The sequence below is a fragment of the Phaethon aethereus genome (assembly GCF_964289735.1).
Source record: "Phaethon aethereus genome assembly, chromosome: 26".
Taxonomy (NCBI): domain Eukaryota; kingdom Metazoa; phylum Chordata; class Aves; order Phaethontiformes; family Phaethontidae; genus Phaethon; species Phaethon aethereus.
In genome coordinates this window covers 4,022,764-4,037,716 of record NC_138602.1, presented here as the reverse complement: position 1 = coordinate 4,037,716, position 14,953 = coordinate 4,022,764, and the positions used below count along the sequence as shown (strand labels likewise).

The following is a 14,953-nucleotide window of genomic DNA, read 5'->3' as shown; positions in this document are numbered from 1 at the left end:
CATTATCTGTACAACAAACCTAAAGCAAAGTGGGAGTCCTGGAGCTAAGGGCCAACTGCATGTACAAAACAAAGTGCTTGAGGATGTGCACTCATTGTTTTGGAAGAATCATAGGCATTGATTTGAGCATTCTGGCCATGCTTTTCCTTAAATTGAACACTTGTGTAAGTCTTTGTAGAAATGGCAGAACAAGTGTTAGATAAAGCAGCTCAGCCTGTCCAGGAGAAGGTTTTAAACTATTTTGAACTCAGACTTCTCCATCTTGATTTTCCTGAATATTCTTTCGAAGTGGTTCTGTTTTGGCTCTTTGGAGGAGCCTAAAACACTTCTGCACCTTGAAATAGCCATAGAATTGGATGCTGTCTTATTTAACACTGTACAAACAACAACAACAACAAAGAACTGCAAAATCACTGGAGCAGGAGCTAAACAGATGTGACACCACTTATTTTGTATTTTCCATTTATTTTCTGACAGTGTCACATGTTCTCAATCTGTTTGGAGTCCTAAACAACATAAGAGCTCTTTTTATTCAGGTTATCAATCTATTCTTCGGTTGTTTTGTTTTTGACCTAGAATTAATACTGTCTCCCTTCTGTAACTTGTATCAACATATATTTATGTTCTATCTGAACTTGTGCAGTACTTATTACGTATGTATTCATCTTTTAGGTCAGAAGTTCTCGACTAATTGTTAACATTCATGTGTCCTAAGGTGCTATTCGTGGGGGTGGGAAGGCTGCTTTTTTTCTTCTTCTGAAAAATGAAGGCAATTGTGAAGCAAGTCGGATAGGTCTGAGAGCCTGGGTGGGAAGGGGGGAAGCACAGAAATTTAGATGTTTGTCCTCTGCAAAATTCTCATTGTTGTCTAAAAAGCGATTGGCAAAGATTTTAAACCAGGTTTGCACTGCACAGATTGCCCTGCCTGTGTTCTGGTATTACTTGGGGAGCTCTGACCACATTATTTTCCGTTACACTGAGGTTCCCTAACTGTTTTGACCACCAACTCGGGAGGGCTGAATCAAAGCATTTTTTGCTGTAATTCCTGTGCTCTCTGCGATAGGGTCACCAGGGGTCAACGTAAGGGAGCATCCTTCTTGCCTATGGAGGGCTATAGTGGAGCTGCAGCCCAGGAGATAATCGAGGCCCGTTTGTCTCTTCACCTCTGCCCCCCAACCCTACAATTCTTTGTTCACACTAGCTTCAAATGGTGCTGATTCTTTGCTCATCAACAGCAAGTAAGCAGCTCATGACCCCAGCAGATGTTTCTGCATTTTAGACTAATGAGAACTTACTGGATTACTGCAGTCTTCCCTGCCTCGGAGTAAATACCACTTTGTTGGAGATCCGGAAACTCATACTGAATATGATAAACAAACTGCTGGCTGGACTGTGATTGCCAGGACATGAAAAGAGTTCCACAGCGGCAGAGGATCTAACAGCTCTGAAATGCACCACTGAGCCACACCAATTAAGAGCATTTCCAGTGATTATGTGAGCATTCCTGTTCAACTCACAGAAATGATTTTAGGTTGTTTCTTCTGCTGCATTTGTGTGGTCTGTAAAGCGAGCACAAGGATGGAGGACTAGGTTTGCAGAGTGGTCTCAACTGGCTCTGATCGGTTTCTTTTAAAGTATTTCTGTGATAACTCAATAGATCTTGCATATATATTTCCTGCTGTTTTAACTTCTTAGATTTCATATGTGAGGGAAGCAAACACAATTTGCCTTTTAAGACACAAATAATTTTTTGTTTATATTGATAATGTATTTGGAGATGGCCTGTAGGATATCAAAACTTTATTCCTTCTTTTAATATCTACTGCATGTGGGGGTGGGAAGTTAAACAGCTGATGGAACAGTAGAGTTTTCAGGACTACTACCCAAAAAGAGATTCTGTCTGTGGTACTTAATCCTGTCAGCAGTCACACTTTGTTGTGTATTTCTTCAGAAGTTTTTAGACAGTATTTTGGTAAGTGAAATGGTCAAGAAGTAACTATAGGAGTCCAGCACTGATCCCCAGCTAAACCAGGATGTAGCTTATTAGCTTGACTCTAGGGCAATGTTAGTATACTTGTACAACTTCAGCTTATTGTGGACAGGGTAAGTATAGTATCTGTACAGGCAGTACCCAAAGATGTTGAGAGCCCTTAACCTTTTATTAGGACTTTTTTTTGTCTTGAGAAATTTGTCTTCACCTAACTGGACAAAATCAAATTTCTTAATTTAGTATGGTTTATATGATAAAAGGACACCTCTACCCATTGCTACTTATAAAGTTGTCCAGCTGAATTTTGAATAACTTAACAGGTGTGGAGTCTTCACAACCTCTCCAGATCCATCCCTTATTTACATATAAAACTTCCACCAGACACTAGACTGTGCGCAAACTTCTCTTACATCACTCATATGTAGAGGCTGAGAAGAAAACTGGGAGGTAAGTTCTTACTAGATCTCTTAATGACAGCCACTTCTGATTAAGCACAGTGATCTATTCCTGTTTTAAATCAGCATCTGTCCATATTAGTGATTTCTTAGTACTATTTCAGTCATTTTGTCAGGAATTAAAATGTTATACTGCTGTGAAAGATCAGCCTCTCCTGTTCTGGAGATGATTAATAAGCATTTTTGACAGAACTATTTAATAATTATGTTCTCAGTATCATTATTCTGTTGTTATATGCTACTCAAATTACATTCTTATTTTGAACGTGCTCTTTAATTATCCTTTCCTTGTAATTTTGTTCTAGAGATGCTTGTATTCCTGGGAGGCAGGATCAGTCTTGTTTCTACCACTCTGTATCTGGACTGATGTAGTTTCTGTAAAAAGACTATCCTCATTGCTGGTAAGCTTGCATTAGTATGGAAAAGCTAGTGGACGCTTGTTTCACAGTTATCAGTTTCTACATTAGATATCTATGTTTGGCTAACAGAAAGGAGGCTGTTGCAGAAACGCAAAGGGAGAACAAAACTGGGAGTTAAAGAAATGGGTGTGGGTTTTCTTGCCATGAATGCAGTGCTGTAAAAATTAACTAAGACCTTATTCTTGTCTGGCGGTGTGTAATGACTGACATGAATGTTTTTCCATTGGGAAAGGAGGACAAATGATTCTGGCTTGCCTGAAGCTGATGACTTGTCTGTTGTTATTTATTTTTTCACCCACCTTTTACTGAAACATAGTGTGTACAGGACCTAATGCAAAACTAAATCATTAATAGCTTCGTGTTTTACTCCAGCATCTTTTCTTATGTGCACAATTTATGCATGTATTTTCAAAATCTTGAAATAAGTGAATTATTACCTCCTGTGTCTTTCGGTCTGGTCATCTCTATGACAAGGTAGTGATAACACTCATGCTGAAGCAGTTAAAAAGGGCAAATTATTAAGAGTGTGAACCTAACACTATTCTTGTGAGTAGTCTTGCTGATTTGAATTTTGCAATTGAGGGGGAAAAAAGCAGAAGGAAGCACAGCTGAGAGTAGCAGTATTCAAGAATTAATATTATTCAGAGCTTAGTATTAACTTTACTTTTTTTTTGTTTCATGAATACCTGTCTGATAATTTTAACATTGCACATAGTTTATTTAGTAGGTAGATGGGACTTAGGAGGGGGAATTCTTAATTCTGCAGAGTAATGATGAGAATGTACAAGCATTCAGGATATAAATTAGATCACAACCAATATAGATTTATTCACACCTTCTATAAACTGCAGTACCTCCCTCACCTTTCTGACACAGCAGTATTAGCCATACCAATCCCCCACACAATTTCAACTTGGACAAGTGCCTGAGATTCCTAAAATTTCATGAGGAGCAGAATTATGTTTTTTGTAAATGAAACAAAAATCCAAACTATGCACAGTGCAAGCGGTGGGTGAATATGGCCCATAGATTTGACTGATGAATAGTATTTATACATAAGCAGTGCTTACAGAACTTCCTTTAAACTCCTAACTATTACCAGATGTGGGTTGCAGGCAGCTGCTGGAATTCTAACACCTGTTGCATCACACTGAATAGGATTCATTTTGGCAGGCACAGAAAATTCCATTTCAGTAACTAAATAGTTTGAAATTATATCTAAAGCCTTCTTTTTTTTTTTTTTTCAGACCAAGCTGATTCTAGCCTTATTTACAGGATTGCACATACTTTCATAATTAGAAGATGGTTTGCAGCCTTTAGAGACTGTAATTGCCTGATATTTCTTCTAGTCAGTAAATATCAAATAGAAAATCTTCAATTTGGTAGAAATATCTCCTTTTTTTGAAAAGTTAACAATGATTTAAAAGGACTATACTCCACATAATGGTAATTTATAGCAGTGATTTCTGAAAAGCAGGATTAGTATTTTGTGTTCAAGGATGTTATAGCATTATGCTGAAGATGATGGAGCTCCATTAGAAGTGTGCTCTGCTGCCTTCATCAATTCATTGCTGAATCACATTGCTGCTTTGAAGTCCATACCCAGACCTTTTTCAAAGGTAAAATGTGGATGACTGCAGAATGGATGTTTAGTGGCACTTTGTGGGTTTTTTTGGTACGTACCTCATAGACCTCGGGCATGAGTCTGTGAGGATCTGGTCTATAAAGAGATATGGATTAAGTGTAGAGATAATTATTTTTTGGAAAGCATGGGGCTGTTTCACCCAAAACATACCTGATCTCTGCAGTACTGTTATCAAAATCTTTGTCTTGATTTATGTGAGGTATTGTACATCAGTTATAGGCTTCTGTACCATGAGAACAGCAGAGGTGCTTCATTTTTGTTTTGCCTCCTTATTGTCTTTAATCAAAGGATTCCAACACTATTAAGTGTTAGCCTTAGGAAGGAGGCTAACATTAGTTTTGCTGCTGTGTAGACGGGAAAATACTGAGACATACAGGGTTCTGTGGATGTATCTAAGAAAATGACAAAGCTGAAAAAGAATTTGAGATTACCAGATTTTGCTTTACCTTTGCATGTTTCAGTTTGTCTTAATAAAACAAACAAAACATTCCTAGATTAAGGTACTTTCTAATAAGCTGCTTCTCATAAAGCCTAGCTGGTTTGCTTGGAATGATCTGTATGGTTCTAGAGTCTGAATGAGTTTCAGTAAACTGAAAGAGAATGCAATAGTAAGGCAGGATCCACTCTTCTTAAATTTAGACAATCCAGGTATTTCCATTCTAGGTGAGTTTCAAAGGCCAAACTGTGTTATAAAACAGAGTTATTTTATTAAGAGTATCATAAACTGAAGTGTGACTTAGGTTTGACAGGGTTGGTGCAAGTAGATGTTGATTTCAACTGTGCCATAGCTGCATTTGGTAAGAGAAAGAGAAAACTAATGTTCTAGCAAAACATTTGTAGAAAAATACAGCTCTTAAAAAATCTGAGTGGGAGGCATTATATTTAATTCCATGTAAAACCAGTGTAATGTCAACTGAACTGACATCACCCCAAAGAATACTAGTGCAAGGCTTGTGGAGGGTGTTAATGTCTTTAATTAACATAATCTAACAAAATACATTACCTGTTCTTAGGATAGTGCCTCACTTGTATCCTCGACCATTGTAGCTAGTACAAGTTAGTACACAGCTAATACAACTCCTAGTACAAGAAGAATAGTACCATTTGAGTACAGTTATACACTTCTGAGGAATGGGAGATCAGAGGAAAAACCCTGTATGTACTTTAAAGATGGAGAGAAAAGATGTGTTAGGAGGGCCTCTTTTTGAGTTCATGCTTTCTTGCACGTGTCTTCAATTTTGGGCAAACAAAAGAGTCCCTTGGTAGCTCTCGTAGCATTGTTTTGTCATGTGAAGATACATGAGCGATGAAGTGAGCAAGAGAGGAGCAGTTGTGCTTAAATAGCACATGAGCAAGCAAAATGGACTCGGCTTACATAATATTAAAAGCTGAAAGCTGCTCCAAGAGGTTCTGCAACTCCTCCCACAGATGAGCTATAGCTAGAAAAATCCCATTAAAAATAAATAAAAATAACCTTTCCCAAGGTGGTGAACAATGTTTAAAAACTTGTTCAGTAGTGAGAGCATAATTCTGATGTTCTTACTGTATTGAATAAAATTCCTTCAAATCTCCACCCTGATCTTGACAATTAGGGCAAGTCTTAAAACAGGATCTGTAGACAAACGTTAGTCAAGGATTGTTGGTGTAATAAGAGTGGTTTAAATTGGTGATTTCTTTAAAACCTTCTAAACTTGCTTGGCTATGATTTTAACTGTTGTGTCCAATCCTAGAAACTGCAATGAGCCTTGCAAAATACCTAGTCCTTTTCATTTGAGACCGTTGTTTAAGTTGTCTAGTATAAAGAATTTTCAGCTGAGGCATACTTTTTAAAGCCCTAGCTTAGCTTTTCTTTTAGTTTTTCTTTAATTTGACAAGATCTGTTCCCTCCTTTTCTAGACTTCTTATGCCTCTCCACAAAACTAAGGCAATGCTGGTTTAAGATAGGTTTAAGTAGGAAAATGTAGCCACATCTAGCAGTTATCCATTACTGAAGATAATCTTATCAAAATAACTTATCAAAAAGCTACTCAATTATTATTTTTTAAGAGAAGTCATATTAAAATTAGTGTAAGTTTTAAACAAGATAAAAATTTAGGCACCATTTTGTTGCTCTCCCGGCGATGATCAGCCTCTGAAGTCCTATTGCTAAAGTCGTCAGGGAAACTTCACTACTTTTGATGATTTTGTGGTTTTAGGGAATGGACTGACTTGCAGGAAATGTGTTGGCTAATAATGATACTGCTAAAATATATGGTGACTGAAATAATTTTAAGAAGGAGAAAAGTAATTTTAAAAATTTAGCAGCTTTGACAACTTGTTTTGCTGTTTTTCTTGTCAGAAGGTAGAAGAAAGGACTTTTGGTAAACTATCAAGTTGAATTTTGGGTACAAGCCTGTATTTTTGCTGAATAAAATCCTGGGCTCTGTATCAGTGATCTTTAGAAGAAATTGAACTGAGGTTCAAATAATGGAGCTAACCTAGAAAATCTCCAGTATTTTATAATTTTTTTTCTGTTTTCCTACCGGTTTGCCTTAAACCAGGTGTGTAGCGTTGGGGGGGAAAAGTATGATTCAGAGTACCTATGTTGAGGGTTTTCATTTATTCCTGGAGGTGGAGTTCAGATCCAAAGCACATCTGGGATCCTGGGTTGTCTCCAGCGAGGACTGGAGAAATCATTCCTTGATAGCAACATGCAGTACTTAATCCATCACTGTGAGACATGGCATTTATTCTGTCGCCTTGAGTCCCTGCTGTTGCTTTGGATATGCTTTTCCCTGATTTCTGAGGCTGCCCTCTCTTCTTCGGGCTGGTGCAGTGAGAGCTCCCCCTCCTGTCTCAAGCCCCTGTAACCACGGGCGAGGAGAGCGGGATGGAGATGGATAGATTAGGGCCTAGGGATGGAGGAGGGCAGAGTCAGCATCAGTCCCGGCACTGGATTCGGAGTCGGGAAGCAGTTTTTTTGGCAGTGCTCAGTGGGGTGCCCCGGAGTACAAAGGCTCAGCTAATGGGACCAGGCCAGGCAGGGGCTGCTGTGCCCTGGTCCGGGTTGATGGGACCTTTAGGAATCTGAGCTTGAGCAGCTCTTGTGCCTGCACCTTCAGGGACCAGAGGGGCTCAGGCAGGTGGTGCCCCGGGGCTGGCCGGGCCCGGCAGAGAGGAGCCGGTGCCGTAGAAGCCCCTAGGGAAGAAAGCCGGCCGGCCTAGGCTGCCGGGGCTGCGGGGAGGAGCGCGGGCTGGCGCCGGGCGGGCAGCGCACCTGGGACCGGGCGGGGGCAGGCTGCGGCCCGGGGCCGAGAGGCGGTGGTGCGGGGCCCGGCCCCCTCCCCCGGTGCGTGCTGTCAGGAGCAGGCGGGGAGCCGCAGACAAAGAGCCGGGGCCGGAGCCGAGCGGGCACCGGGGCCAGGAGGGGGCGGCCCGGGGGCGGGGACGCGGCGGGGGCGGCGGCCAGAGGCACCGGGGAGCCGAGCCCGGGAGCGGGGCGGCGGGGAAGGTCGGGCTGCGCTCGCCGGGAACAAAAGGCTCCTCCTGCCCGCGGAGAACGCCGCGGCCCGGGGCTCCGGAGCACCATGCCCCGCAGGGAGCCCGGCTGCGCCTGGGGGGTCCTGCTGACCCTCTGCAGCCTGAGCGCAGCCCAGCCGCGAGAGAGGCAGTAAGTACCGGGAAGGGGACGGGGACCCTCGCCGGCCGGCGGGCAACCTCCCCGCAAAGGGCGGTGGTGGTGGGACACACACGCGAACCCCTCTGCTCTGCCAGCGGTTCCGGGGGTGGCTGCACCAGCCACTCAACAAAGCCTGTGCAAGTCCCCGGGAGGGGCTGGGGTCGGGGAGGCGAGCTGCGGCCGTTCCCGAGCCGAGCAGCACGTTTGTACTCGCCGGTGCAAAAGTGCATAGCACAGGGAAAGGGGGGCGGGGGGGAAGCCTCCTTAGAAATACCTGCCTCTAGCTCCTCCAGCGAGTGGCTGCAGAGCTTTTATCTGCAAACAATTATTTAAGGAATCCAGGGTGTTGCGCAGGGGCTGCTGTTGTGTTTGGGATGGTTGAAGGTAATGTTGGTTGCTCCCGAAGAGCATGTGAAGCATTCTTGTGGGGAAAATCATCTGGGGAGAAACATTTCACTGCGGGGAAAGTTCTCCGGCTTTTAGAAATTGAATCCACAGCTCGCTCCAGTGTGTTTAGGTTAACTTTGATTAAAGTTTGCTTTGTTCTTTATCCCTAGCTGCTTATAGCCCCTCAGCATCATGAATAGCTGCATTAACTGAGTGCCATGGAGAACTTATTTTTACTTGCTTACTAGAAAATATTTCACATCCTGCCAAGTTTTGGTGTAACCTGACAGAGCTGTTAGTCAAATGTGTTTAAAGGATCTGTCCAGTCAGTGTCAAGTTAACTGTTTAGTTGCCAGGTTAAATATTTAATATTCAGATGCCACTTCTTAGGTGATTTAAATAGCCGTATCAACGGACTGATACTTCAGAAAGAGTTGCGGCAATTTAGAACAATGTGAATACATGTGCTTCACATATGGCACTGTAGCGCTGTGCTTATGTGACAGTTTGAATCTAATCATTTCATACTGGATGCAGATGGTACTCTTTCGCCCTCTGCAACTAGATCAGCTATGTCTTTCTTACCAAGAATTTGCAGGCTAAGTAGTAACTTTTTATTGTTATTTATTAATATTCGGGTGACTTTTCAAACCTGGCAACCATAAGGTTTTGAATCTGTAAGTACCCCATGCAATTTAACTCAAATGCTACAGAGATCTGAACTTCCTTTGGGGGTAGTGGGATCTCCATGGCAATGAGGCCTGCTGAGAGAGAAACATGGGGTTGGAATTTGATAAAAGATGACTTGGGGGCTGTAAAACACCATCTTCCTCATCCCAAAGTGATAATTAATCATGAACTAAAGCAACCTGGCTCATAGAACTGTAAAAAGGCATGGGCTGAGAAATTGGGCTTAAAGAGTCAGATGAGGAATTGCCTCATTTTAAAAAATGCTTTTGGGTAGGAAAAAAAACCCAGAAAGGTGTGTCATGAAGAGAATATAAGTGTGTTGCTTACAGCCCAACGCATCAAAGAGCTCAGAGTCTGTAATGCTTTTAGTTGACAAGTTCATGGCGTGGTGCCATTCAGCACAGAGGAATAGTACAGATCCCATTCAGAAACACAAGGATTGTAGCATATATGGGAGGTCTTCGAGGGTGGCTTTAAACTGTGTGTGTGCCTGCTAAGATAATTCCTTTTTGCCGGGGTTTTTAAACTTGCAGGATATAATTCTTTGAACAAAAAAGCGGTAGCAGAACTGAGAATTTGAGCCCAGTCTTGTAACAGTAGTTTCTGGGCTGCTTCTGTATAAATTGGAAGTTCAGACCCAACGCATGTGTATGAGTCTGACATTTAGAAAGTGCTGAGTATCAGCACTGAGTGTCACTGCTTTTTCTGTGTATCAAGTTGAACTATGGGAGCCATGAAGAATGATTGAGGCAAAAATGTTAGAAGTATCTAAACTGTTTCAAAACAAAGCATTATCTACAAAACTCTACTGGAGGTTCAGGTACCTCCTTATTCTTTCATGAACTTCAGGTTTTTTATGATTAGTTAGTTGTATATTTAGTTTATATATAATATATAAATACATCTATGTTATATATGCAGTAAACATCAATATTACTGTCTGTCTTTAAATACTAAGAATTTGTAAGATGGTTAGGCTTGGTTTATTTCTGTGTGCATTCTGTGTTTATTTTATGCATATTAGATATAGGCCTAGACTGCTAGATGTTAGGGCAGCCTGTTCTTTTCCTTTTGTTATACATAAAGCGTCTTACAAATAAAGATCACACTCTTGTTGCTGTTCTTGACCATCCACTTCCAATTTTGCTCCTCAGGGGCTATTTGATTGCGGCACCTTCTGTTTTCCGATCTGGTGTTGAGGAAGCTATCAGCGTAACCATCTTTAACTCTGTCAAGGAGACAACAGTCCAGATTCAGTTAGTAGTCAAAGGAGAAACTGTGTCACGAGGCCATGGAACAGTTCTGGGTAAGTTCCTGTAAGTCTGAACTTGAAAACTAGTTTATAAGTTGTGGTGCTGTGGGAACACATCAATATCTCCTGGACAATTGCTTTAGGTGATAATGGAACTGGAACCAAACTAATAGTTAATTCATTGACTACTGCTAAATGTTCTCAGTTGATTGTGCTAATGTGGTTTTGATGTATGTGATCTCAAACATCCAAGGCCAATAATTTTGGAACACCAAGACGTACAGAGACCCTAGATAATTGATATTCAAGAGCTTTATAGTGAATATCTTTCCTTTTGAAACTGAAATGTTTGACACTGGGAAGCTGTATAAGGAACAAGGTAAGTTGACTTTAAAGAAAAATATAAGATCTATGTCATCATAATTTTCTATCCTTATTTTAAAATGAGTGCTGGAAATGCAATGTCCCCATCTTCAGGCCTGAATATTGCTGAGAGAGGTGGTAATATTTGTGCAGTTGGGTAGGTCTTTAAAATCCAAGAGAGATATCCCTCTGTCCTGTGTATGAAGACAAAAAGTATTTTGATTATGTCCAACTTAATACTGAATGAATTTACATTAGTGAAAATGAATCCCAGTAGCACCGTTCTACCACTGCTAGTAGTGGTGTAAGCTGTAATGTAAACAAGGCTCAGGCAATCATGTTCTTTAACCATCATGTTTTAACCCTTCTGTGTGTAAAAACTGAGAGTTATATAAAAGCCATTTCCTTTCTTGGAACAGATTGTCTCTGGTTTTATCCTCCCCTTGTCATCTTTGAAATTGGCTGACAATTGCTAAGTAATTCAAAGGGAGTGATGCTTACACATGTGGACAACATATGCTAAAGAGAAATCTTAGGTATGGCTGTATCCAGCAATCAAAATAGATTCTATGAGTGTTTGTTTTGAGAATTATTCAAGTCGAAAAGAGGCCAGGTCCTTTTTACAGCAAAATACTTCTGTAAGCATAGTATGCCCTGTGCTGAAATCTCAGCATTGGTGGTACTCTCTAACCGTAGAGCACTTTGCAGTTTACCTTTGGCAAAAATTGTAAATAAATGTGGACCAAGTTTATTTTGGAGAACTGCACTGGGTCTGACTTGCTCACCCTGCAGATTGTTTTACACGATGCAGGAAAATTACTTCAGGTGAAATTGTAATGAAGGGATATTGCAGTTAGCAGCTCTATGACATGGGGTCTCCTTTCACTCAACTGCAGATGTCTAAAATGTTAGTACCTTAGCTTGAGAAGAATAACTCTCTCTCTCTCTCTCTCTCTCTCTCTCTCTCTCATTTTAGATAAAGGAACAATTAAGCTGAAGGTGAGTGTCAATTATTTTAAGACGTTTTTGGTGAAAGCATGAGGGACTTGCCTTCTACCACATCAGACATAGCTCTCTGAGCAGCTGCGGCACAAATACAGGTCACATTTTGATGCACACACTAAGGTGGAAGCAACCTTTACAAGAGTAAGAATTCAGAGTGAAAAGAACAAAGCTTAATCCATCACAGCTCATCTGTCAGGCCCTTACACCACTGAAGAAAATCAGTGGCTGGATCTGTGGCTTATTCCTCAACATAAAGTTCTATGTTGTGATTATTTGATAAGAACAGTCGTACGTACTGCTATGTAAGTGATGTGGAGCGTTGGACAGACTACAGAAATCCATAGAAACGGCAGATTATTGAACATTGTCTCTCTGCGAGTTATTCTGGTACTACTGTGTTATTTTAAAAACATAAACTTTCGCCAGTTTTGTCTACATTTTAGCTTTTGACATTAGCAGTGTTTTTGCCATGAGCATTGTCCATAAAATGAAGCTTACCCATACGAAAGAGTTGGAGGTAATGAGAACATTTTATTTCCAAAGAGGGTTTGTAATGGAGTGAAATGATGATGAATTTAAATGCAATTCTGCAAGAGAGAAGAGTAACCAGTAGCCATTAAAAAAAATTACATATGCTTACCTTAGTAAATCACACTTTTTACAGCAATATCTGGCTTTATTTGAATCCCTAGGATATTGGAGATCTGGTGTGCAGTGAGAGGTAGTCATTCTTACAGCAGAAAGACATCCTGTGAAAGATCGATTTCTCCTGCTTTGCACCTTGTGTGAGTTATCCTTCCTCATGCCAAGGAGTGAGCTAAATGCTACCAGTTCAGAGTTCACTGTTCATTGAAAGAAGTAATTTAGTTTATGCTGTATGTAGGGCTAAGTTATACCATACAGAGAAAAGTTAAGCCATTTTCATGGCTTCTGTGAGATAATTTGGCTGTGCTTCCATGCTAGTATAGGACTTTTGTCCCCATCCTTCTTCCTAGATCTTTCAAAAGAGGGATGTAATTTGAAAGCAATGAGTTTTCAGTCTTGTTGTTGATTAAGCACCATCAAAATGTTTAGAACTGGAAGAGGTATGTTATGTATTATGTCTGGTGATTTGTGGTGGAAGTTTATTACTTCAAATGTAGGCAAAATGGATCTGAACTGAAAAACAAGTCTTGAAAGTGTTGGACCTCTTAATTTAGTCAGGACTTGCTTTGGAGTTGTCACCTCTGATGGGAGGTGAAGGGGGTGGGTGGAACAAATCATATAAATATTAAATTGTGATGTGCTTCTGGAATAGCACTAGCTAGTACCATGCAGAGCTGATACTAGGCTCTGGAAAGTATGCTAGGCTAATCACTGTGGCATATGACCCTGGGAAAAAAAGGAAAAAAACCTCCATATTGCATTGCTAGCTCTTGACTGAAGCCGGTCATACCTGAATGAGTCTTTTCTATGCAGTGCTGTAAGAAAATCGGTCTGTTTTATTTGCAGCGGATCCGGGTATTTGGGAACAGTTCTATTGTATTACTCTAGCACAGCATAGATACCTTCACTGCACCTACTGCATCAGCTACATTATCATTGGCCTATAAGTAAATTAAAGCGTTTGATTTACAGAAGTCTAACTAGCTTGGTGATGGTCTGTCATGACTGGTTGGATCTCCTCTGCCTTGGTGGCATACCCCAGAGCTTTCTTTGCCTTCTCTGTAATTATTATATGGCCGATGTTGATACTGCTCTGTCTTGCTGGTTAAACTGGGAATTAGGTTCTAGAAAGGGTTTGGATACTTCCCCACCCTTTACTGTGCTAATATACAAATACCTAAGTATCTATTCCTTTAGTTTCAAGAAGGTATAATATAGACCTATGTAATAGGAAACAGCAGCAGTTATACCAAATGCTATAGAATTCTTTATCCAAAGGCTGTAACTCACTGTTGAATAAAATCTGCAGTGTTATTGCTGATTTTAGTTTTACTTATTTTTTTCACTCTAAAATTGTGACCTATTATCATAATATTTCTGTATTATCAGATTTTTTTACGTTGTAATCTTTAATGTCATTTTAAAAGTCTTTTATTTCTCTGAGCAACTGGTTGAAAATGTGCAAGCATACATGTTTTGTTTTGAGTTTTTTGTGGTGGGGTGTTTGGTTTTTTCCCCTCTGTCGGTAGAGCTGTGTCTTCCACAGCGTCGTTGATTTCCCAATGTAACGCACCTTCTTTAGTGGAAGCTGCACATGTAGATCAAGTATCACTTTGCTTGAGTGATGAAGAAAGGGTAGAAGAGAATTTCCTGCCATGTTTTTAGCATGACTTTGCCTCCTTTGAAGTTTATACATTGTAAAAGATCTAGCATGTTCTTAATTTTCTTTTTATTACTAACACATAGTTACACTGAGATGCAGCAGGTGGCTGCTCTTTGCTCACTTCAGTGTCAATTATATTCCCCAGAAAGCTCAAAGGCTTTTCTGTCTCTTCCTCACCTCCTGATCTGTTTTCTAGGTGCCTTCAGGACTTCGTGGACAAGCACATCTAAAAGTCTGGGGCAACCGGCATCTAGCAGAGGAAGGCTACATTTTTCACAACTATACCACAGTAACCATTGATAGCAAAGGATCATCAGTGTTCATCCAGACTGATAAACCTGTCTATAAACCCAAGCAGAAAGGTAAAGTGACCTTGGAGAACTTTCCAATGCGAGGGCTGCTTTCAAGCATGTCCTGTTTCAGACAGGATAGAGTTGGTTTTCTTCACAGAGGCAAAACTTTTTTCCAAGGGTAGATTTTAGGATGAGATACTCTGTTCAGTGTCTGCTGTGATGACTAATGAATTTCTTCTTTTCCTTTTTTAGTGTTGATAAACCTCTTTATGGTGACTTCTGACTTGAGACCAGTCAATGACAGGGTAAAGAAAACTGTTTTCTTTCACACTGTAAAATATGGTGGAATACTTGGCAACCTGTATTTTATTCTAATGTACATTTATGCAGAAATAAATTTGGCATTTTGAACCTATTTAGGCATATTTTGTCATTGCCTGTTGTTATTTACAATTTAGTTTTTTTTCATTTGGCCACATTACTGTTGA

At 40.5% G+C, this 14,953-nt stretch overlaps 1 protein-coding gene across 1 annotated transcript in view; it reads left to right on the top strand.

Annotated features, from left to right (window-relative positions):
- Nucleotides 1–7,639: 7,639 nt before the first annotated feature.
- Nucleotides 7,640–14,953, top strand: part of CPAMD8 (C3 and PZP like alpha-2-macroglobulin domain containing 8) — a gene marked incomplete at its 3' end in the record, with an annotated part of 54,255 nt that continues 46,941 nt past the window's right edge. Inside the window, exons 1-5 of the mRNA XM_082011086.1 lie at nucleotides 7,640–8,158; nucleotides 10,399–10,550; nucleotides 11,836–11,858; nucleotides 14,369–14,534; nucleotides 14,718–14,770. Coding sequence (XP_081867212.1) covers nucleotides 8,076–8,158; nucleotides 10,399–10,550; nucleotides 11,836–11,858; nucleotides 14,369–14,534; nucleotides 14,718–14,770 — 477 coding nt within the window. The 5' untranslated portion in view covers nucleotides 7,640–8,075. The remainder of the gene's footprint in view (nucleotides 8,159–10,398; nucleotides 10,551–11,835; nucleotides 11,859–14,368; nucleotides 14,535–14,717; nucleotides 14,771–14,953) is intronic.